At 41.6% G+C, this 24,421-nt stretch overlaps 1 protein-coding gene across 1 annotated transcript in view; it reads left to right on the top strand.

The window, feature by feature from the left end:
- CFAP221 (cilia and flagella associated protein 221) overlaps positions 1-24,421 on the top strand; it is a 138,599-nt gene that overhangs the window by 47,723 nt on the left and 66,455 nt on the right. Inside the window, exons 6-7 of the mRNA XM_075530288.1 lie at positions 5,453-5,556; positions 17,330-17,489. Of these exons, the coding sequence (XP_075386403.1) occupies positions 5,453-5,556; positions 17,330-17,489 (264 nt within the window). The remainder of the gene's footprint in view (positions 1-5,452; positions 5,557-17,329; positions 17,490-24,421) is intronic.

Genomic DNA, 24,421 nt, shown 5'->3' with positions numbered 1-24,421 from the left:
GATAGTGGTGAGGGTTTTATTATTATGAGAATCTGACTATAGATGAATACCGTTTCCCCGAAAGTAAGACATCTCCCCCAAATAAGGCCTACTTACAGTTTTGCCTCTCGCTGAAATATAAGACATGCCCTGAAAATAAGACCTCCCCCAAAATAAGCCCCCCAAGCTACCATAACTCTGGACCTTAGTGGCGGGCACTGCCATGCAGCTCACTGTTGGCCGCAGCGCTGCAGGAGCAGACAGGAAGTGTGAGGTCTCTTTTAATAAGACAATAAACAATAAATGTGTGCCATATTCTTCTTCATGGAAAAATAAGACATCCCCTGAAAATAAGACCTAGCACATCCTGGGAGCAAAAATTAATATAAGACACTGTCTTATATGGGAGGAAACAGGGTAGCCTCTTTACTAGTTGTAAAAATAGTTTATTTGTCAATTGAAATATTAGGTTCTTGAAGTTGAAGTAAAGCTAAAACGTTCATTTTTAAGAAATGAACTAAATCTGTAGTTACGAGGAAATGAAACATAGCAACTGTCAAGTCAGCAGCAGTCTTGAGAATGGCAGTCCACTTTCCCAGGGGAGGACCCCAGTTCTGGAGGGGGCAGAGCACACTTCAGTCACCTGCCTCACCTACCTGAGGGATGGGTAAAGGGCTGATACAAGACACTCCCTTGGTTCTGCCTAACTTAGAACCACTTATCATGGAAATGGTGCTGGCCCTGCTTGAAAATACTTTCAGTTTTGTTGTTTTTTATTAAAAGATTATTTTACTGGGGGCTCTTACAACTCTTTTTTTAAATCATTTTGTAGGGGGTTCATACAGTTCTTATCATAGTACAGCCATCCATCCATTGTGTCAAGCACATTTGTGCATTTGTTGCCATCATCATTTTCTAAACATTTTCTTTCTACTTGAGCCCTTGGTATCAGCTCCTCATTTCCCCCCTCCCTGCCTCACAATGCTTGATAATTTATATGTAATTATTATTTTTTCATGTCTTTCACTAACCGGTATTTCCCTTCACCCACTTTTCTGTATAACTCTTATAACACGGAAAATGCTATAAAGTAATTGAAAATGTTGTTGACTGCCTGGGCAAAAGACCATTGAAAGCCAGAAAGGAAGGCAGAAAGAGAGTATAGTAGGGAATGTATAAAGCCACGTGCATTCCCAGGACAGAGTGACTACTCAGGAAAGACTTGAGAAGATTCTAAACCTTCACCAGCGACTGACCTCTAGACAGTACAAACTGGAAGTGAAGACAGAGACAGAGTCATAAAGCTCTAGCTGAATGTTAAAAGCACAAAACCAACATACAAAGAGGTTATTTGCTTCTTTTTTTTTCCCCCCCTTTTGCTCCGCTTGCTTAGCTTGGTGTCCAAAGAAATCTGTCAGGCCTCGTATTGAACACAAGCTCCATCATCAAAAATCCGAGATCCTTCATTGCAGAAATAGAAAATCCATCCTTCAAATGTATATGGAATTGCTAGCAACTTTGAGTCACCAAAGCAATCTTGAAAAAGAACAACGAAGTCAGAGAATCGTGTTTCCTGACCACAGATTATGTTATAAAGCGTCAGTAATCAAAACATCACTGGTATACTGCTAGACATAAGGCCGTGGGATTTAATCCAGAGCAGTCCCTGGAGAAGAACACCATGCTTGGTGAAATAGAGGGGCAGTGAAAAAGAGGGAGGGCCTCAACAAGATGGATTGACACAGTAGCAACAATGGACTTAAACCAAATAATTGTGGGGATGGCGCAGGATCGGGCAGTGCGCTCTCTGTTGTGCCTAGGGTGACTACGAGTCAAAACTGACCCAATGGCACCGAACAGCAACTGAAATAAACCCATACATGTTACGGTCAGTTGAGGCTTTATAAGGATGGTGAGTCGATCCAGTGGGGGAAAGGATAGTGTCTTTCAGAAAAGGTGCCGGGACAACTGGACTTCCACACGCCGAGGCTTAAAGCATGAATCCTTGCATCATGTAATGCAGAAAAGCGAACTGAAAAGGCATTAAAGAATGAAGTGTAGAACTGAAAACAAAACTCAGAAGGAAGAAACGAACTTGAGAAATGTGTGTGAGGCCCCACTCATCAAGTTGTAAGGCACTCAAATAAAACTGGGGGGACCTGCCCCCTCTAAGTTAGTTGTCAGGCACCGTCAACTTGGCTCCAACTCATAGCAACCTGCACATCCTCACAGCTGTTGTTGTGGAACCCATTGCTGCACATACGGTGTCTATCCAGCTCCTGGAGGGTCTTCTTCTTCCTTACGGATCCTCTTTGCCAAGCATGATTTCCTTTTCAAGGGACTAGTCTCTCCTAATAACATGTCCAACGGCATGATACAAAGCCTCACAAACCTCACTTCTAAGGATCATTCTAGCTAGGCTTCTTCCAAGAAAAAAATTGTTCTCCTGGCAGTCTGCAGTACTTTGAATAACCTTCAGTGAAACAAATTCCAAGGTATCAGTTCTTCCTCGATTTTCTTTATTTGTTGTCCAACTTTCACATGCATATGAGGACACCGAAAATGCCATGATGTGGGGCTCTTAGTCTCGAGTGACATCCTGACTCTTCAAAACTTCAAAGAGGTCTTGTGTAGCAGAGTTCTCTGCAATATTTTGTTTGATTTCTTTTTGTTTGTTTTTAAAGATCACTTTATTGGGGGCCCTCACAGCTTCTATAACAATCCATATAGCAATTGTATCAAGCATATTGGTCAATATATTGCCCATGATTATTTTCTAAACATTTAGTTTCTATTTGAGCCCTTGGTATCGGTTTCTCTTTCTTCCCTCCCTATCCCCTGTGACTCCTTCATAAATTATAAATTATTACTATTTTCATATTTTATACCAACTGCTTTCTTCCTTCACCCAGTTTATCCCCCTCTTCTTTCCCCACCTTTCCCCTACCCTCCTGGTATTGCTACTCCCATTTCTATTCCTGAGAGGTTTATCTGACATGGATTCCATGTGTCATGACCTCTTATCTGTACCTGTGTGCATGCTCCGTCCGGTCTAGCCCACAGTGAAAGGCAGGATTGGGGTCATTATTGTGGGGGGTGAGGAAGGATAAAGGAACCGAGGAATACTGTGTGTTTCATTGGTGCTATACTGCACCTTAGTTGACTCATCCCTTCCTTGTGACCCTTCTGTAAGGGGAGTCCCATTGTCTAAAGATGGGGTTTGGTTCTCTGCTCTGACCGCCCTTAGTTCTCAACAATGTTTTGTTTGTTTATTTGTTTGTTTGTTTTGGGTCTTCTGATGCCTGTTACCTGATCCCTTTGACAGGTCGTGGGTCACACTGACTGGTGTGCTTCTTCTATGTGGCCTTTGTTGCTTCTGAACTAGATGGCCGCTTGTTTCCCTTCAAGCCTTTGAGACCCCAGACGCTATAGCTTTTGATAGCTGGGCACCATCATCTTTCTTCACCACCTTTGCTTATGCACTGCTTTGTCTTCAGCGATCGTGTCGGGTTATTTGTAGCATTGAGGGCCTGCCTCCTCTTCACTATCCTTCTATTTTACCAAGTTTGATGTCCTTCTCCAGGAGAATGATCTCTCCTGATAGCATGCCCAAAGAACGTAAGACAAAATCTTTCCATCCTTGCCTCTAAGGAGCAGTCTGGCTATATTTCCTCCAAGAAAAATGTGTTTATCTTCTTGGCAGTCCATGTTTACTTGCAATATTTTTTGCTAGCACAACAATTCAAAAGTATCAGTTCTTGTTCTATCTTTCGTATTCAATGTCAACGTTCACATGCAGATGAAGCATTTGAAAATACCATGTACTGAGTTAGGTTCACCTTACCCCTCAAAGCAAGCTCTTTGCTTTTCAGCATTTTAACAAAGTCTCATGCATCAGATTTGCCCAGTGCAATGCATCACTTTATCTCTTGCCTGCTTCTTCATGAGCACTGACTATGCCTCCAAGCAAGACAAAATCCTTGTCAACTTCAATATTTTCTCCATTTATTATGATGTTACCCCTTGGTCCATTTGTGAGTATTTTGACCTTCTTTACATTGAGTTGTAATCTATACCAAAGGCTGAAGTCCTTAATCTTCATCAGCAAGTGCTTCAAGTCCTTCTCACTTACAGGAAGCAAGGTTATATCATCTGCAAATCTATCCCAGCTTCTTAATAAGCCTTTCTCTAATTTGTATATCCATGTGAAAAATTAACTTTTTTGGATACTTTACATTAAAACCAAAATTGCTTGAAAAAACAAACATGAGGAGAAATCTAAATTTAAGAGATAACGCATGTGGCAGAAAACAGGAGCAAATCTTCATGACCTTGGATTTGGCAGCGGGTTCTTAATAAGGACAGCAAAAGTGCAGGCAACAAAATGAAAAATAGGTCATTTCACTTCAAGGATAAGGAAGAAGAAACTGACTGTTGGCCAGAGGAGAAAAGCGAAGCTCACACGTGTCCATAAACTCTATCTCCGACTTGCCCTCTAACAGAGGAGGACGTCATCAGAAACACGGAGCATCTCAGAAATTTGACTGCTGCTGCAGCTTCTGTGTTGCTGAATACAAAAATCCCAAGCTCGTTCATAAGGTCTTCCTTGTGACAAAAGAGCACCAGACCAAAGAAAGAATGCGAGACAGCATGTACAACAGGGCCAGCCCTGCTCCATCCCATGACCAGATGTGGACTGGATCATGGTTACACTGGGTTTGTATTAAATAATTTTTGGAGATATATTGTGAAACCTTTCTTCCTGACCCTCCTGGTCTGGCAGCTCCAGTAAAACCTGCTGAGCATCATAGCAACCAGCAAGCCTCTACTGCACGTGGCTGCACATTAGCTAGGAATTGAGCCTAGGTCTCTTGAACAGAAGCAGATAATCCTACCATTGAACCACTACTGCTTCTTAAAGAGATTCTAATACATCTAAATCAAACACCACCCAAACCAGGCTTTCTTTGGTACTGCCTAGTTCCCAGATCTTTGAAAGCTGAGGGCTACTCAGACTTTCTGTAAAACCTGTTGGTTCTGCATGTCCTAAAATCCCTGTGACCTGCGTGTGTGGAAGACATTGCCTTTTTTCCTGTCGTTATGAGTATCTGTAAAGTAAACCTAACAGTTTTGAGAGGCAGGAGCAAAAACTGAGCAAACGTGTTGGCACTAAAGACAGCCAGCCTACTTTAATTCCTGGCTTGCCGCTAACAAATGTCGCTTTGCGCAGAACACTTACCCTTCCTTGTTTACTTCTGTAGATGGGGCTAATCCACGTCTGTAAATAAGCAGAATCATAGTCCATCTCTAAGGGTTGTTGGGAAGATTAAATTAGTATGTGTGAAATGCTTACACTGGTTTCCAGTCTGTTGGATGTCGCTACTGCAATATATTATGTGCTTAAGCTCCCCAAAGAGCAAGCTATATTTTTAAAAAGTGATGTTTACCATGTTTTTCCTCTCTCTTTTTGCAGCAAAATGTATGTTATTCCCTTGCAGTGCAGTTGCCCCGTGGATTTTGAGTTTCATATAGCCTTGATTCAGACACATCAAGCCTTTACTATTGAGCCAACATCCGGTAAGGAAAGTTAAGGTTTTACATTTCCAAACACTTTGGCATTCTCAAATCAAACCGGGGATCTGGAAAATAAGGGATCTCAGTTATAAAACAGAATAAGGAACATTTGAGTTTATGCAAATTTTAATCAGACACTTCAGCAAATGGGAACTTTGGAATAATTTGTATCATGCAGATCATCTAAATAATGTCCAAGTATGTTTGCCCAATATTAGAATATGACATCAGAAATTAATGCATTCTAATTCTAATTTTCTGCACCTGTGCCGCCTTGACTTTCTATTCACTTTTTAATTCAATTTCAAGAGAGATATGAGAATATTATTGCCTTCCAAATTTTCAGAATCTTAATGAATTTAATGAATTTTTCTCACACGTGCTGTAAGTCATCCATCTGGGCAGGCTGCAGGGGACAGAAGTCCCCATGTGGCTCAGATCAGGCAAAAGTGAAAATTCCCCCTAAAGTGATTTCAGTCTCTGAGTTTCTATCTCTCAATGTTTAGATTTGGGATTTAACTATCTCTCCACAATAGTCTCCAGTTAATCCTAAAAGAGATATTTGTTTTAAATTTCTGGGTATATATCCATCAATTGACAATTTTTTCATCTTTACATGACTATTTTGTTCATCAAATAAATGTTCAAAGTAACTTTGAATTCATTCTATTATGAAATGTATATAGATTTTTATGGAGAACCACAAGCCACTTTTAGATTTGCTAAATACAAGATAACTTCTACTCATGTTTTATCAAACCAGACTTTTTTTCCTTTCAGTGACAAGCCATTTGTTGTTTTTAACTGTTGGGGCTTGAAAATAAGAGAAAATAAGCAGCTACTAAAATTATGCTAAATGAGATAATATTTCTAATTAAGTACAGGTACAGGTTCTCACACCTTTTGTACAGAGGTTGAAATAAACTAGACCTTGAGAACCTGGACTAAACTTGCATTCATGTCAATTAAAAGATTTTGGGAGATAGCTGGAGATTCTTTATGGCTTGACCATACTTCTCAAGAAAATGTGTCCAAGACACAAACTATCACTTTACACAAGAGATATTCCAGAACTAGGGACTACATAATTAAGCAAATGCAGTGTTAAGCAGAGCTCAGTGCCAATTATACATGAAATACTATTGTTTTTAATTTTACATGCCTTTCCCTGAACACTCAAATTATGAACTGTACAATCATAGAATTCAGACAACTGTGTGATACATGATGAAATTCTTTGGTTTGTTGCATCTGATAGGATTTGTTAGTTGTTCTAGCCCTTTGTTGTATGTCTTTAAAATTCTCTCTTTAAAGTGTGTCAGAGTAAACCAGCCTCTAACAACCATGGGGGGGGGGGGGTCCATAGGTGCAATTTTACAGCGATAATATATAAAGAGTATAGTAAAGTCATAGAGAATAAGAGAGATAGGGGAGAAGATAAAATAAAGGAGCCAGACAAATTTTATGGTAGCATGCTCACCTCCAATATGGCCATGAACTCAGCAGTCAGAACTGCACAGAGAGGGAGGGAGGAGAGATGCTATTTATTTCTGATATACTTAGGATGTGCAAGCCACCCTGATAACAGCTAACCACATACGCCCCAGGAAGGGGCTGTACAATAGGCATACGCGTCACAAGAAGGGGGTGAGCTTTGGGTATACACGTAATAGGAAGGGGAGGGACTAGGCGTACCCATGTGACAAGATGGGCGGATCCTAGGCTCAAGATGGCAGCCTAAGCTTGGTCCTCCTTGAGTTGGCTTGACCTATTCTGAGCTCTCCATCAGGAAAGCAAGCCACTCTCCTTATCAGCAGGGAGTGGGCCCCACCTATAGTGGGACAGACAATCGAGTCTGATTGCTCTATATGGCTGAGTGCCCTCAGGGAGAACACTTCTAAGCAGCTGACTGCCCACCATGTGCTAGCAAGCAGCAGACAACCTGGGGAGAAACCTTCGTGTATCTCACAAAAGTGAAAGATCTATTGAATATACTAGTTTGGTGTCCAGAGAAATGTGAGAGTTGGTGATGCAAATGAAGGGTCTTCTGGGTCCTGATGAGTGGGGTCACCCAGGGAATGAGTGTGGACAGAGCAGAAAAGTGGTCTGAGGACCAAGTCTGGAGCGTTCAAACAATCAGAGGACGGCAAGAGAGAGGAGGTCCAGGAGCAAATACCAAGATCTACTGAGTAGGAGGAAATTGGGAGAGTACGATGGCCTGGGAACAAAAGGAGATGTGAAAAAATTGAGCACGGTGAGGCAGAACTCTCAAGTTTGCCATATGGAATGGCAGTCTGTATTTGGACTAAACTGAAGCAGGTCCGGGCCCTGCACATGCTTCCCTGCACATCCCAAAGGTCACCAGCAGATGGCGCCAGATAAGAAAACTGCCAAATAAGCTAACCAGTGAAACCAGACACTCTGGATTCAAAGAAAGCCACAAGGAGTTGACAAGTTTCCAGACCCCATATGCTAATTGCCATAATTGCCATACATTCCTCACCACACCTTTAAACACCCCCTTCCCCCTTCGCTCCCCCCCCCTCGGCCCCCTGCACCCTGGCCCCCACCTGCTGACCTGTGGACCTAGGTCACGGAGCCTCTTCTGGGAGCTTCCCCACGTTAATAAAGCTATTTCTGTTTCTGATCTCCCTTGTCCTGTCAGTTATGTCTGGCTCTCTCCCTGTACCTCAGTTTCACCTTTACAATCTGCATTGTGTTTAGGTTGTCCTTAAAGTGACTTTACCCCTTTTTAAATAGATTGTGCCTTTCAGATTTATCGGGTAGCTTTTTTATGAAGTTTATTGGTCTCTTGGGAATTTTTTTACTTCCCACTTGGTTATGTATGAGGGCATCTTTGATGAATCTACATTTCAACTGTAGAGTGTAGTGATGACTGTAGAATGTAGTGTAGTCACTTCCGATAGAAACACCTTAGCTCCTGAGTAAAGACTGGTGGATAAAATAACTGTATTGTGGACTCACTTGGCTTTGCTGACGATAATAGGTCTAATTTTACTCATAAGCCTTAGAATTGGACAGCGGCAGATTGCTGTTTGGCCAGTAAGGTATTACTGTATCCATTTTACTAATTGGGTCCCATGACTAAGGACACTGAGCTAATTTTACAGAGTTGTTGTTGTTAGGTACCATCAATTTATTTCAAACTCATAGCAACCCCAGGTCTGATGGAATGAAATGCTAGCACCAGGTCGTGTTCCATCTGCGCCTTTCTTGCTGGGTTGCAGTCCATTCGCGCAGCCATGTGTCAGTCCATCTGGTAGAGGGTCTCCTTATTTTTTGCCGATTCTCTGATTTACCAAGCATGATGTTTTACTCCAGGGACTGGTCCCTCCTACTAACACGTCCAAAATTAATAACATGTGTGGCTAAGTTTTGTCATCCTCACTTCTAAGGAGAATTCTGGCTACACTTGTTCCAACAAAATGTGTTGGTTCTCTGACAGTTTATAGAATACTTACTATTCTTCAACAACACCATATTCAAGGACATCACTTCTGTTTCATCTTCCTTATTCACCGTTCAGTTTTCACATATAGTTTCATACAGATGATTGAAAGATACCAGGGCTCTGGTCAGGTTCACCTCAGTTTTTCAAGTAGTAGCTTTTTTAAGTGACCAGCTTTCAACACTTTATAGAGACCTTCAGTAGCAGACTTTCCCAGTGCATTATGCCATTTGATTTCCTGGCTGCTGCTTCCCTGTGGATGATTGTGGATCCAAGGAAAATGAAATCCTTGACAACTTCAATCTTTTCTCCCTTTATCCTGAGGTTGCTTATTGTCCGTGTGGTGAGAATTGTTTTCTTTATTTGAGGCAAAGTAAGTATCGGAGACTATAGTCTCTGATCTTCGCCACTAGGGCTTTAAATCCTCTTCCTTTCGATAATTGACGCTATGTTATGCGCATATCACGAGTGCTTAGTGAGTCTTCCTCTAATCTTGATGCTGTGTTCTTCAGGTAGCCCTACCCCATGGGTTATTTGTTCAGCGTCAGATGAAGTATGGTAAAGGAAGGAACCACAGCACACGCCTTTCCTGATCCAAACCATGCAGTCTTCCCTTTGTTCGGTTCAAACACCTACCTTGGACGTGTGCTAGAAGATTATTAGCAGAGTGAACATCTATGACATGGAATCTGTGTCTGATGTGATTGAGCAGAGTTTTCTCTTGCCAGAAAGTTTAAAAGTGAACTGTCTTGTTTCGGGGCTTATAGTTCATTTCTTTGCCGCCATTCCCCAGGAGTCAATTTCAAACTCCCCTGTTGTTTAGTCTGCATTTGGCACAGCACTTCCCAAAGTGGGTGATACCACCCTTGTGGAGGCGGGGGGCGGGGGTAGTTCTGGAACAATCAGCGGGCCCTGGAATGATCCAGGGGTGCTGCAAAAACAAATACATATATTTCATCCTAGATTATAGGATTTAGTGCAAACATTGTTCATTGCCAGAAGGGGACACTAAGGTTTTTTTATTTTGTTTTTGTTTTCCCTGAAGAAGTGGTAGTAAACCACGCAAGTTTGGGAAGCTATGATTTGGAATCTTTTGGAGCAAATAGGAAGGTCCATAATGCATTGGGAAATTATTCTGTGCAGCTTGGCATCATGAGGCAAGTGCTGCTTTTCCTTGTTCAGAATTTAAATGGGTCAGATATAATTGTTTCAGGGAAATATTTTCCTTGACTAAAATTTAATGATACTTTCATACACGTTATTACTTGCTTTATTGTGCACATTGAGAAGAATGCATTTGGGATACACATTCTCTGCCAAGCATTATCTCAGACCCTGTTCATTATTTTCTCCTTTAAACCCTGTCCCACTTTACAGATCAGAAAAATTGGGTGTTGGGTTGTTGTTGCTCTTGTTGTTGTTGTTCTAAAGTGGCACCCAGTCAGTTCCAACCCATAGAGACCCTATGTACAACAGAGTGACACCCTGCCCAAGCCTGCTCCACTCCCAAAATTGCTCTGATGTGTAAGCTCATTGTAGCCGCTGTGTCCATTCATCTCATCAATAGCCTTCCTTTTTCACTGCCCCTCTGCATTTCCAAGTGAGCCATTCTTCTCTAGGATTGGTCTCTTCTGACAACATGTCCAAAGTCTGTGAAATGGAGTCTCTCCAGTCTTACATCAGGAGCATTCTGACTGTACTTCTTCCAAGACGGATGCGTTGGTTCTCTCGGCAGCCCGTGGTACTGTCAGTATCCTTTCCAGCACCAATTCACATTCACCACTTCTTCAGTCTCCCTTAGTCAGTGCCTAACTTTCACATGCAGATGAGGCAAAAACTACAGCTTGGGGCAGGTGTGGTCTTCGGAGCAACCTCCTTGCTTTTCAATGCTTTAAAGAGGTCTTGTGCGGCATATTTATCCACCGCATCATGGCATTTGATCTCTTGACTGCTGTTCCCACGAACATTGATTGTGGATCCAAGCAAGACAAAATCCTGACAACTTCAATCAACACCATTGACCATGATGCCACCTATTGGTCCAGTTGTGAGGATTTTGGGCCTTCTTTACGTTGCATTGTAATCCATTCTGAAGACTGCTGACCTTGATGTTCATCAGCAAGTGCTTCAAGTCCTCCTCGCTTTCAGCAAGCAAAGTTTTGTCATCTGAATACCACAGGTTATTTATCAGCCTTCCTATAATTCTGATGTCACATTCTTCTGTGTATAAGAAGCCTGCTTCTCTGGTGATTTGTTCAGCATACAGATTGACTAAGTATGCTGAGAGGATACAAGCCTCAAGCACACCTTTCCTGATTTTAAAGCATGCAGTATTCCTTTGGGTAGAGTGCCCAAATGGAGTCACAGACTATGTCTACAGCTCAAGCAGGATATGAGCCAGTGTCTGTGATCTGAGACCTTTCTTTTGGCCACACTCCCTTGGTAGGCACTGGTGGCCTGGGATTGTCACATGAATCAGATAGAAGGGACACCCAGAAGTTAGCCACTGAATTAAAAATATTATTAATGTTTGTCAACAACTTGTTTATGAATTATTTTTTAATGTTTTATTGTGGTGAAAATTTATAATGAATAATTTTTAGTCTAGGTACCTATTACATTTTTCAACTGAGGGATTAAGTAATTAATTTACCCAAATTCACATAATTAGTGGGGACTTAAATCTTGGAAGATTAAAACCAATACTTATTTCAAGCAAATGGGTTCCATAGCTCTGACAACTTAAGGAGAATAGCCTGTTCTTTGGGAGACTTTTAAGGAAAATCATATTTTAAAATTTTAGCAGTCTTATAAAAACATGAGATACATATGAGAGAAAGAAAACAATTTAATAACTCGCTCTTGGCCTTACTCTCCTAACAAGTAATTTACTTTTAGTTTCCATCTTTTGTTAGGAACTGATTATATGCATCTGTCTTACGTAATTGCAATCAGGGCACAGATACAGTGTCTTCCTGTATCAGGATATAATTTTTCTATGGTCCTACATTTTCTTCACAATACTCATTTTATTGATAAGTCCAGTGGGTTTCACATTTAGTTAATTTCTAATTATTATTTTCTCCCCTCTCTCTGCCTCACCACCCTCACTTCCCTATGATTTGACACTATCTTTGATTTTATTAAGACCAGAATCTGGAATTTAAGCTAGTTGAAATTGGACTGAAGCCATAAAACAGTGTTGTTGTTGTTTTTCAATAAGGCAGTAATTTTTAGAGTGCCTTTCTCCCCTTTAAAGCACTAGCTTTCACTCTCCCTTATGCCACTGGTACTTTTTGCCAAGTGGTAAGTTGTGATGTTTTGGCATGCCATTGACGACTGTTAACATTTGACAATCCATTGTGACCTTGCTCCCTCTGGAGATTGAGTATCCTTGTGAATGGAAAAAACATTGTATCTGGTCCCCTACATTCTCCCCTCACTGTGCTGTGTGAATTAGGTCTGTATTTGGAGCTTAAAAACAAATCAGCCATGTCAAGGCAAACAATATTTCTTGCTCCAGAGGGTGATTTTATTTTTTTAGAGTGAATGAGCTAGAGAAATAAAATCTTCTTAGGCTAATACTCCAAATGAATTATGGGTCAAACAGGTGTATTCCTGACCACATGGGTGGTTCAAGGGATGGAGCATTAGAATATTATGGAGAAAAAGGGTTTCCGTTCACTAGACCTTATGTTGCCCAAGAGAGCCAAGGTTTTATGTTGGTTCATTCTTCCCTACAGAGGGCTCAGCCAGTTAACAATACATCAAGTCTGACTCATGGAAATCCTCTGTGTCAGATTAGAGGCACTGCATAGGGTTTGCCATAGGGTTTGAATTATTCCATAATTCAGTCATGTCAAGTATAATTGTACAATTGCTATCACAATCCGTTTCCAAGCATCCTTTATCTACACAGACTCCTTGACATCGTCTCCCTTTTATACCACCACCACTGGACCCCCCCCCCCTCCCCGAGCCCTAAACCCTTATTTTGCTTGCTGTACCTATAAGTTCATCAATTCTGGGTTTCCATTCCAAAGACTGCTGTTGAAAAAATGGAAAAGCATATAACACCACTCCAAGAGTGAGGCTTTCAATGACATAACCCCTCTGAGTTGCACCCTAAAATGAACAAACAAAACAATACAAAACCAAAAACACAGAACATTTTGGAAACCAGATCAGGGCCATCATGCACCAGATGGGGGATCTACTGACAAAGTTTGAATTGCTTAAATCAGATGTATGCCTTTTCTCTTCTCTACTCTTCTCTCACCAGTACTCTGTGTAGGGGCACCTCTCCTCCATTTGAGATAGGGGGAGTTTTCCAGAGTCCTTTTTCTTAATGTAGTTCCATAAATGAATAGTGGGGTACCACGGTCATCCATCATTTCTGCACATGGGATTCTCACAATTTAGGCTCTGATACTGATCCCTCCTTCAATTTCAGATTATATGCATTCCAACCTTTTGATGGCTGATGATGCTGTGCTTCTTTCATGTGGACTTTGTTGACATCTCACTTACATGATGCTTGTTTGGAGACAAGCCTTTTATCTGATATTTTATCTGATAGCTGGGCACCATCTAAATACCTCGCCATATTTTGCTATTGCACCCACAATTTATGTGTTCCCTTCATGAGGGTGAGTATCGAGCAGGGCATGATGTAAGAAATAATTGTCCTTAAGTTGGAGCTAGGATTTAGGATGAGCCCCAAACCTTCATTTTTGGATCTATGCCTTATTTTAAATTTGTTGTTATTTGGGATTTAATGCGTATGTCATATCATTCCAAAGTTCAATCATATCAAGCAGAATTTTACAATTGCTTCCACAATCAGTCTTCAAACATACTCTTCCTTCCTGACTCCTTGACACCGTCTTCTTTTTATCCCCCCTCCCCCTTTTAACGGCCTCCCCGCCAAAACCCTTGTTCTAATTGCCGCCCCAGGATTGATACACGCATCAATCCTGGGGTCCATTTACTGAAAAACAAATAACACAACTTCAAGAGGTTGACCCCCAATGGTATAGCACCTCTGAGATACACCCTAATATGAATGCGCAATAAGCAAAGTAAAACAGAATGTCCGCCACTGGATTGCCGAAAGAATACACATCTTAATACAGCATATAGGACGTTGATGTAGCAAGACATTGTCTGTCAACCACTCAGAGTACAGCTGTCTTCTGCTTCCTCAGACACTATGTATTTTCTGACTGAAGTCCTGGGGTTACAAGTGTATCTAGGGTAGGGTCCCGTTCACCCAGGGCAGTTCCCGAATGGGGTCCACTGATGCAACAACATCTCTTGGAGCATGCCATGTGCACTGAAGTTTCAGTGTCCCAGCATTCCAGAGCACCTGGCCTTGATCCCCAGAAGACCCCCAGATGCTCTAGTACAATGTTGCCCACCCGCTGCACAGCACCAAAGACACGTCCCACCGAGTGTCCCCAAAAGCATCCTCAGTCACTCCTCCCCTCACCTTCAGGTCAGCTCTCCCTCCCCTCCCACCAACAGACCTGCATCAGGGCGCCCCAAAATGTAATCATTCCCTCACCCCTCTCCTGCGCTTCCCCTCCCATCAGCAAGTCTCATCCCTCTGACAGAGCCACCTCCCTTTCCAGGGGACTTCACCACATATCCACATGGCAACCACTTAGCAGACAAGATCTCCCTCCCCACCCCACTTGTGTTAGTCTGGGTAGACTAGAGAAGCAGTAGACTCATACCGTATTTGGTCATTTGTGCTTGACTAACTTCACTCAGCATAATGTCTTCACGTCCCTCCACATCTTGAGGTGTTTCATGGTTTCATCGCGATTTTTGAGAGATGCATACTGTGTTAGTCCGGGTAGACTAGAGAAATAAATTCGTGGACACTCATATGTTTATAAGAAAGAGGTTTATATACAAAAGCAATTGAATATTGAGAAAATATCCTAGCCCAGTCTAGATCAAGTCTATAAATCTGATAGTAGCCCATATGGCTGGTACCAATCTATAAGTCCTCTTCAGACTCACAAAACACAGGTAATGATGCCGAATGCATGAAGATCACAGGTCAGTGGGCGGGAAGCCTTGTGGATCCAGTGGCGGCATAAGCATCTCAGCACTGGCAGAGGTCTCCACATGGCTCCTCCAGCTCAGGGCACTAGAGTAGCTCCATGTGTCTTGTCAGCTGCAATGTCTCCCAGGGAGTGAGTGTGTGTTCTGCCATCAGCAAGCTATTTATCTCCTTAGTGCTTCCAAATGTGGTCATCAAGCTGCGACCTGATTGACAGGCTAAACTCCACCCCTTCTCTCTTAAGTCTCAAATTGGCAGCAGATTATGTAACTACCACAGAACACCCTTTGCCAATTTGACCCTTTCACACAACTCTTTAGCCATATTTAATTTTCAAACAAAACAAGTTTAAACTTGTATCTGTACCTAACAGAATAAAACTAAAATGAATATAATTTAGTATGTGCCAAAATCTCATTTAAACATAATAGTCTATAAGTGATCAACACAACAGAATTTTATGCCTAACAATTGCAGTTCAGTAACACCTACACCTTAATCCTATAATCCTATGACTATATTCCCCACCTATGAAAGTTTGTAAGCCAACAACTTCATGCTTTTATCCTCCCAAATTTGGGTGTCCAATTTCTATACTGCCCACTTACATCAACCCAGTGCTCTGAGGAGACAATCCTAATCTTTGATGTGAAGAATCTTCATTCCATTTGGGACTTTGTGAAGTCCACATCCATAAGTAAAGTCAAATCAGGACAGGCCATCCATGAAGTCAGTAGCAATATTCATCAGTTCACAGGCTTTAAAATCTCTTCATCTGAAAGAAAATGTTTTGAAAATGATGATGGCAACAAATGTACAAATGTGCTTGACACAATGGATGGATGTATGGATTGTGATGAGTTGTATGAGCCCCCAATAAAATGGAGTGGGAGGGAGGGCAGTGGGTGTCCATGTAAGTGTGTACCACCTAGGCCTCAGTGGATTTCCTGCTGTGTTATTTGGGGTCAGGCCACCTGTTCTGGAAATAGTTTGTGCTGGCTCAGAGAATGGCTGAGGTCAATGTGCTTAATCCAAGAAGAAACTCTGGAGACGGCTGGGAGCAGGATGGCTGGTTATGGGAGGAGTTCTATCCCACCCAAGATAGTCAGAGACCAGGCGGCACTACATGGTTCATTGGTCCGATGAAGATTTCACATGCTTCTGGGTGTGGTTATAGTGTGCCCAGGGCTGGATACACAAGGGCACATCCCTGACATTAGACAAAGCAGTATCTGTGACTTGGGCAGATGAGGTGAAGATGGGGGTTGGCCGCACTTCTGCACCATCAGTGTACGTGAGGAACAAGGGAAGACACCCCCCTTCCACCCTTTATCACCAGCCACCAGTGAACGTTTGTGTTATCTTGATCTTCTTATAAAAGTTCAAGATGGCTGCGTCGCATTAGGCCAACTGACAATTCACCCACCTGTCACACTACTTTTGTTCAGTTTCTGCTCCTAGTTGAAATTCAACCCATTTCTCTATCCCGTCCTCTGGAGCTCAGGGTGCCGTGATTATCTTGCTTGTCTATTTCCTTGGGTGTCTCTTATCTTTGTTGTAGAGGGCCTGTGAAGCATGTTTGCCGAATAATATAGCTGATTGTGATATACCTATTTTGATCAAACCTGAACAACGGGAGAGAAACATACAGATGATTTAAGCAATACAACCAACCGACTTAACCTCATAAACATGCTAATAACACTCCACCTTCCAGCAGCACAAATGCATTCTTTTTCAGTCAACATGATCATTATCTGCAATAAGCCGTATTTTAGACCATAAAGCAAGTCTCAATCAATTTAAATGTTAAAACGTCAAAATACTACGAAGCATCTTCTCAACACTATAAAACTAGAAATCAGCTATCGAAAATTGGGAAAGGGAAAAAAACCAAATAGATGGAAACTGAATGCAAACTGCTTAAAAACTAACAACAACAAAATCAACCTTTGAAAAACCCTAAGATGCACAATTTTACCTTGATACACATGGAGTTGCCATGAGTTGGAATCGACTCAGTGGAAAATATCTGTGTGTGTGTGTTTATATGTGACATAGTTAAATAATTATTTTAAAACATTAATGTAGAGATCCATGTAAACCTTGTAGAAGTTGATTCATGTGTGTTTAATGAGAATACTAGATAAAGATAACAGAATAAATTCCATCAGCCTGTTAGATTGGAATTGGCAAGACAAGAGAATCATATTTTCTCATTTTTGTTCCCTCAGGAATAATTCCAGCTAACGGAAAGGTGAATGTGACTATCAAGTTTACACCATTTCAATACGGAACGGCACAGATTAAGATACAGTTATGGATTTCACAGTTCAACTCTCAGTTTTATGAATGTGTTTTCACTGGGACATGCTACCCCAACGTGGCATTAAAGTAAGACTCTCTTGGAATGTTTTAGTTATTCTTAATTTTTTTTTCAAACCTCCAAATCCTTCTCTATTCCATTTTGTTTTTCTTTCTTGTTACAGAATGTCATCAAGTACTTATTTTAAATTAGCATAAAATATACTTTGAAATATGGCATCTTGTATAGAACCTTCTACTAGTAGCAGAGCAGTTGCTTCTGCAAAAACTGGTAGAAATGACTGAGTTGGGGGGTTTTGAGAGACACTTTCTTTTCACTGGTTAATCCTGATGTGCTGTTTAATTTTGTGTACTGTCTATTAAAATTTTTTATAAGTAAAGCCCGAAATAAACACTTATTTTAAAGTTTAAATATAATATAACTAAGTGAGTGCCTGCTGTGTGCAATATGCAGTGCAAACACCACCATCTCAAATACTTAAAAAAAAAAACAGAATAAGTAAAGTAAATGTAGACACTGAAATGTGCCACCCAAATTGTTAAAAATACCATCTAAACTCAAGTCAGAAAAAAGATGTGAAATGGGATTCTTGCTCCATAACACACATTTTCTCTAGTTCCAATTTGGTTTGAGTGTGAGTTGATATTTTTTTACAGTCTAATGTGTGGACCCACCAGGTTTCTCACAGTCTCTCATACTGTGGTGGCTTGTGTGTTGCTGTGATGGTGGAAGCTAAGTCGCTGGTCTTTCAGGTGCCAGCAGGGTCTCCCACAGTGGACAGGTTTAGGTGGAGCTTCTAGATTAAGGAGAGTCATCAAAGAAGGAATCAGCTTCCCACGTTGGAGGATGCAGCCACTGAAAACCTTCTGCATGGCTCTGAAACACCGTCAAATGCTGCAGGGCTGAGGGATGGAAACAGGATAGTGCCTGAGGATGAGCACTGAAAGAGTGACTAAGCAGGAACCACTTTTACAGAGTGGAGCCAGCCAGGGTGACGGGAGGGCCTCAAAACTTGTGAGAATGGAGTCTTCGGAGTTCTCATTTGCTGATTCAGCACAACTCAAAAATCTGCTAATGACAGGAATTTGGAATGTGTGAAGTATGAATCTAGGGAAATTGGAAGTCATCAAAAATGGAATGCATTAAGACCAATATCATGGACGTTAGTGAGCTGTAATGGACTGGTATTGGCCATTCTGACTCAGAAAATCACGTGGTTTACTATGCCAGGAGAGACACAATCAAGAAGGGTGGTGTTGCATTCATTGTCAGAAGGACATTTCTAAATCAATCTTGAAGTGCAATGCTGTCTTGTGATAGGTTTTTGTCTATTTGTTGTTGAGAAAATCTAATCAAAACAACTCGTATTTAAATTTATGCACCAACCACCAAAGCTAATGATGAAGAAATTGAAGAATTTTACCAATCTCTTCTGTCTGAAATTGATCAAACATGCAATCAAGATGCATTGATAATTATTGGCAGTTGAAAAACGAAGAAGGAACGGTAATTGGAAAATATCGTCTGGTGATAGGACCCAAGCGGGAGATCGCATGAGAAAAAAATTTCAAGACTAACAACTTCTTTATAACACAAGCGTTTTTCAACAACACAAAAAGTAACCATACACTTGCACTTCTCTAGATGGAATGCACAGAAATCAAACTGACAGCACCTGTGGAAAGAGAAGATGAAGACGCTCAATGTCAGCAGCTAAAGCCAGGCCAGAGGCTGACTGTGGAACAGACCCCCTCATATGTAAGTTTAGGTTGAAGCTAAAGAAATTTTTTTAGAGTCCACAAAATGATTGATTCTATCCCATCTGAATTTCAAGAACAGCTTTGAAGTGTTGAATACTCATGACAGAAAACCTGATGCGCTCTGGAAGGACATCAAGAACATCATTCATCAAGAAAGGAAGAAAAGATCAAAGTGGATGTCAAAGAGACCCTGAGACTTGTTCTTAATCGTAGAGTAGCTAATGCAAATGGAAGAAATGATGGTACAAAAGGGCTGAATAGAACATTTCAAAGGGCAGCTCGAGAAGACAAAGTCAAATATTATAATGAAATGTGCAGACCTAAAGTTAGAAAATAAAAAAGAAAGAACATGCTCAGCATATCTTAAACTGAAAGAACCCAAGAAAAAAGCTCAAGCCTCTAGTTGTGCTATTAAACATTCTGTGGGCAAAATATGGAATGATGCAAGAAACATCAAGAGAAGATGGAAAGAATACAAAAAATGATTGTACAAAAAAGCTAGTTGACATTTCACCATCTCAGGAAGTATCATATAAGCAAGAACCAATGGTGCTGAAGGGATAAATCCAAGCTGCATTAGCCAAAAACAAGGCTCCAGGAATTGATGGAATACTAACTGAAATGTTTCAACTAGCTAATGAAGCACTGGAAGCACTCTCTCATCTATGCTGAGAAATTTTGAAGACAGTTACTTGGCCAACTGACTAAAAGAGATCTATATTTTTACCCATTTCTAAGAAAGGTGACCCAAAAGAATGCTCAAGTTATAGAACAATACCATTAATATTGCATGCAAGTAAAATGTTACAGATGATCACCTATGTTAGACAGGGTTCTCTAGAGAAACAAAACCAGGACACTTGTGATTTTATATATATTTATATAAATAGATATGTGCAACATAAGAAATAAACAGCTAATTTTAGCTGTTTTAAATAAGGTACAAGTCAAGGAAGCAGACAGCTGGGTCCTTCAGGCAATCTGGCCACAGGCAGCAAACAGCAAGGCAGGTCACCAACAGTCAGCCAGATGACAGGATCCGACAGTCCCCAGTTCAAGCAATGTATACTCCAGTAGCATGGCAAAGCAGGTCAAAAATGCTACACTAATGGATCTTCTTCCCATGGTACCCTGCCTATTATTTTCTCACCAAACCAAACCCACTGCTATCAATTCAACTCATAGTGACCTTACAGGACAAAAGTTGTCAAGTGTCGTCAAGTCAGATCCAAGGCATAACAACACTCTGGACCACTGCCCAGTCCTGCCCCAATCCTCACAATTGATTTTATGTCTAGTGGGGCATAATCAAGGGCAATGTAGCAGGGAAGAATGACTAAACCCGGATAAAAACCAGAGATGATGGTGGGACAAGAGGAAAGTAAAAGGGAATAAAGGAAAGAACCAGGAGGTAAAGGACATTTATAGAGGTCTAAATACAGGCATGCACATATGTAAATACATATAATGAGAGGATAATAAAACTATGTGCTCATATCTATATGCAAAGAATTAAGGCTACAGATAGACACTGGGCCTCAACTCAAGTACTCTCTTAACACAAGAACAGTTTGTTCTAACAATCCAGCACTCTGTGATGCTCACCTTCCCCACATGATCGCTGAAGACAAAGAGGGGGGTGCATAAGCAAATGTGGTGAAGAAGGCTGATGGTGCCCAGCTATCAAAAGATGTGGTGTCTGGGGTCTTAAAGGCTTAAAGATAAACAAGCAGACATCTAGCTGAAAAGCAACAAAGTCCACCTGGAATAAGCATACCAGCCTGTGTCAATGGGAATCAGGTATCAGGCATCTAAGCCTGATCAAGCATCTAAAACCTAGAACAAAACCATACCCAAGGTTAATGATGGGGGTGGGGATGGAGTGGAGACCCAATACCCATCTGTAGATAATTAGACATCCCCTCACAGTGGGATCACAGGGAAGAGATGAGCCAGTCAGGGTGCAGTATAGCACTGATGAAACACACAGCTTTCCTCTAGTTCTTTGGTACTTCCCTTCCCCCACTATCATGACCTCAATTCTACCTTAAAAATCAGATTAGATCAGAGCACGCACACTGCTACAGATAAGAGCCCATAACACAGGGAATCCAGGATAGATAGAACCCTCAGGGCCAACAAGGAGAGTAGAGATACCAGGAGGATTAGGGGATGGTGGGGGGAGAGAGGGGAAAATCAATCACAAGGATCAACCTAGAACCCCCTCCGAGGGGGACAAATAATGGAAAAGGGGGTGAGGGGCAACAGAGGACAATGTAAGATATGGAAATAATAATCTATGATTTATCAAAGATTCATGAGGGAAGGAGAAGAAATGGGTACCTGATATCAGGCTCAAGGGGGAAGAGAATGCTTTGAAAATGATGACGGCAGCATATGTGCAAATGTGCTTGACACACTGGATGAATGTCTGGACTGTGATAAGAGATAAAAGAGCCCCCAATAAAAGCATCTAAAAAAAAAGATGTGGATGCTGGGACACAGCTAAGTGCCTCACCTCAGCACACGGGAATATGTCTGCCAGTGTGGGTCTCATCAAATGGAAGTTCCATCCATGCCACGGACCTTTGAAAGCATTCTTAACTAGATGGATGTTAGATTTGAGATTCCTAGCATATATCCCATATTATCCAGGGGGATGGATTCAGCAGGTTTTCAAGAAATGAATATAGATGGATTGTCAGAATGAATGAATTTAAGAATATTCTTACCTAATGTCTATATGGAACTACTAGATGGGGAAAACAGTGAAGAGCTTGACTTCTAATTGAAAGGTTGGCAGTTCAAATCTACCCAGAAAGGCCTCTGAAGAAAGGCCTAGTGATCTACATCAGAAAACCCATAGCCATTGAGGCACAAGGTGAGTCACTTAGTCCCTGAGTCAAAATCAGCTTCAAAGGAACCAAAATCAGCTCCATTACATGTCTGTAATGTTGTAGATGTGTGCATTCCCAAACAAGTGTGCAGACAGTCTTGCTCAAAGATAGGTTTCTTTCCTGTGGAAGAAGTGGAATGCCGTGAGGGCTGTTAAATTGTGGAGGCTGCGCCCAATATCGGGAATCAAAATATTTTGAATTGTTGAAGGGAAAACCACTTTGCCTTGTACACATTCACCCAATCCACAGTAGAAATACTTTTAAAGCTTTAAACTATGCTTTGCTGTAGTATTTCTGATCAGAATATAGCATGATTTTTATTTTTATTTTTTTGTTAAGATCATTTTATTGGGGGCTCTTACAGCCTTTATAACAATCCATACATCAATTGTATTAAGCATATTTGTACATATGTTGCCATCATCATTTTCTAAACATTTACTTTCTTTTTGAGCCCTTGGTGTCAGCTTCTCTTTTACCACCCTAGGGACCCCTGGATAAATGATAAATTATTGTTAATTTCATATCTTGTACCAACCACTGACTCCCCTCCCCACAGTTTCTTCCCGCGTCCTCTCCCCACCTTCACCCTAGCCTCCTGGTAATGCCACTCCCATTTATGTTCCTGAGGGGTTTATCTGACCTGGATCCCATGTGTCCTAAGCTCTTATCTGTACCTGTGTTATCTGTACCTGTGTCCATGCTCCAGGCAGGATTGGGTCAGGATAGTAGAGGGTGAGGAAGCCTCAAGGAACCAAAAGAATATTGTGTTTTTTTATTGCCTACACTATTGATGGTGGCATACTTCACCATGGCTGACTCATCCCTTCCATGTGACCCTTCTGTGAGGGGATGTCCCATTGTTTCCATATGGGTCTGGTCTCTGCTCCAACCCCCCTTATTCTCAACAATGTTTTTTGTTTGGGGTCTCTGATGCCTATTGTCTGATCCCGTTGACACCTCATGATGGCACAGGCTGGTATGCTTCATCTGTGTGGGCTTGTTGCTTCTCTGCTAGATGGCCACTTGTTTACCTTGAAGCTTTTAAGATCCCAGACAGTATCTCTTTTGATAGCTGGGTACCATCAGCTTTCTTCACCATATTTGCCTGTGTACCTATTTTGTCTTCCTGTTGGGATAATGAGCATCATAGAATACCAGGTCATTAGAACAAAGTCTCCTTGTGTTGAGGGAGGGCTTGAGCAGAGGACCAACATCTGCCTACTTCCCCAATATATTGCCATATAAATGTATGTGCCTATGCAAATACCGCATTTGTATTAATTAATATATTTACATAAGTGCACACCTATGTTTATACCTCTATCCATAGCTTTGCGTCCTAGATCTTTTCTGTTTCCTTTTACCTTCCTCCTTTCCCACCTTCATGCTCACCCTTCTTCTGCATCTTAGTAAGTCCTCTCAACTAGATTGCTGTTGCTCAAATTGCTCTAGCAATCGTAGAGACCCAGTATCTCTACGTCCTCTTCATTGTTGATCCTCATTGTTGATTTTAATTTCCTAGTTGTTCCCTGCGTATGGCATTGTTTGCTCACCACTCATTTCCTCTACATCCTTCTCCCCGTGAGTCCCCCCAGAACCTTCAGTCCCATTGCTTTCTCCCTGGGCTCGCTTCCCACGTCTATCTTATGAAAGTAGGCAAACCAACAATAATGTAGACAATACAAAAAGAAAACAAAAATTGAATAAGAGAAAAAAGAAACATATACAAAGAAAAAGAATAATAATTAGCAAAAATGGAAAAGCATAAATAACTCCTGGTCTGTCCACTGACCTTTATGACTATCTCCTCACTGATCCTGGGAGGTTCCAGGAACTGCCCCTTCTGGCCTGAAGTCTATTTTGGGGGCTCCTCAGGGGCTTTATGGCCTTGCTTTGTGCCTGTTGCTGATCTGTTATGTTCCTTCTTGGTTCTCCCTGATGCGGGGGTTCAGACTGGACTCACTCCCTGCCTATGTCCCAGCATTGTCCTCTGTAGCCGCATGCCCCAGCAAGGGGTCCTCATGTCTCGATCTGTTGTCAGCCCCACAGTCTGCTTGTGCCTTAGCAGCTCCATGCAAGCAGCTCCAGCCTTAGGGTGTGGTGGCCCAATATGGTTTTGCATCTTACAATAGCCACATTATTGTTTTTGCTGAATCCCCACGAGGTTGCTAAATGGAAGGTTGGAAGTTGGAGGCCACCCCAGGGTTCCTCAGAAGGAATGTCTAGCTATCTGCTTCCGCGCAGTTGTACTCTGACCCACATGGGGTCCTGATGAGTCAGAACCAACTCAGAGGTGATTCGTTTTCTGGAATAGTGTCAGCAACCATGGTAGGGCCCTGT

This window comes from Tenrec ecaudatus, chromosome 13 (assembly GCF_050624435.1).
Source record: "Tenrec ecaudatus isolate mTenEca1 chromosome 13, mTenEca1.hap1, whole genome shotgun sequence".
Taxonomy (NCBI): Eukaryota; Metazoa; Chordata; class Mammalia; order Afrosoricida; family Tenrecidae; genus Tenrec; species Tenrec ecaudatus.
The sequence above is the reverse complement of the archived record's forward strand: the minus strand, read 5'-3'. Positions and strand labels throughout refer to the sequence as shown.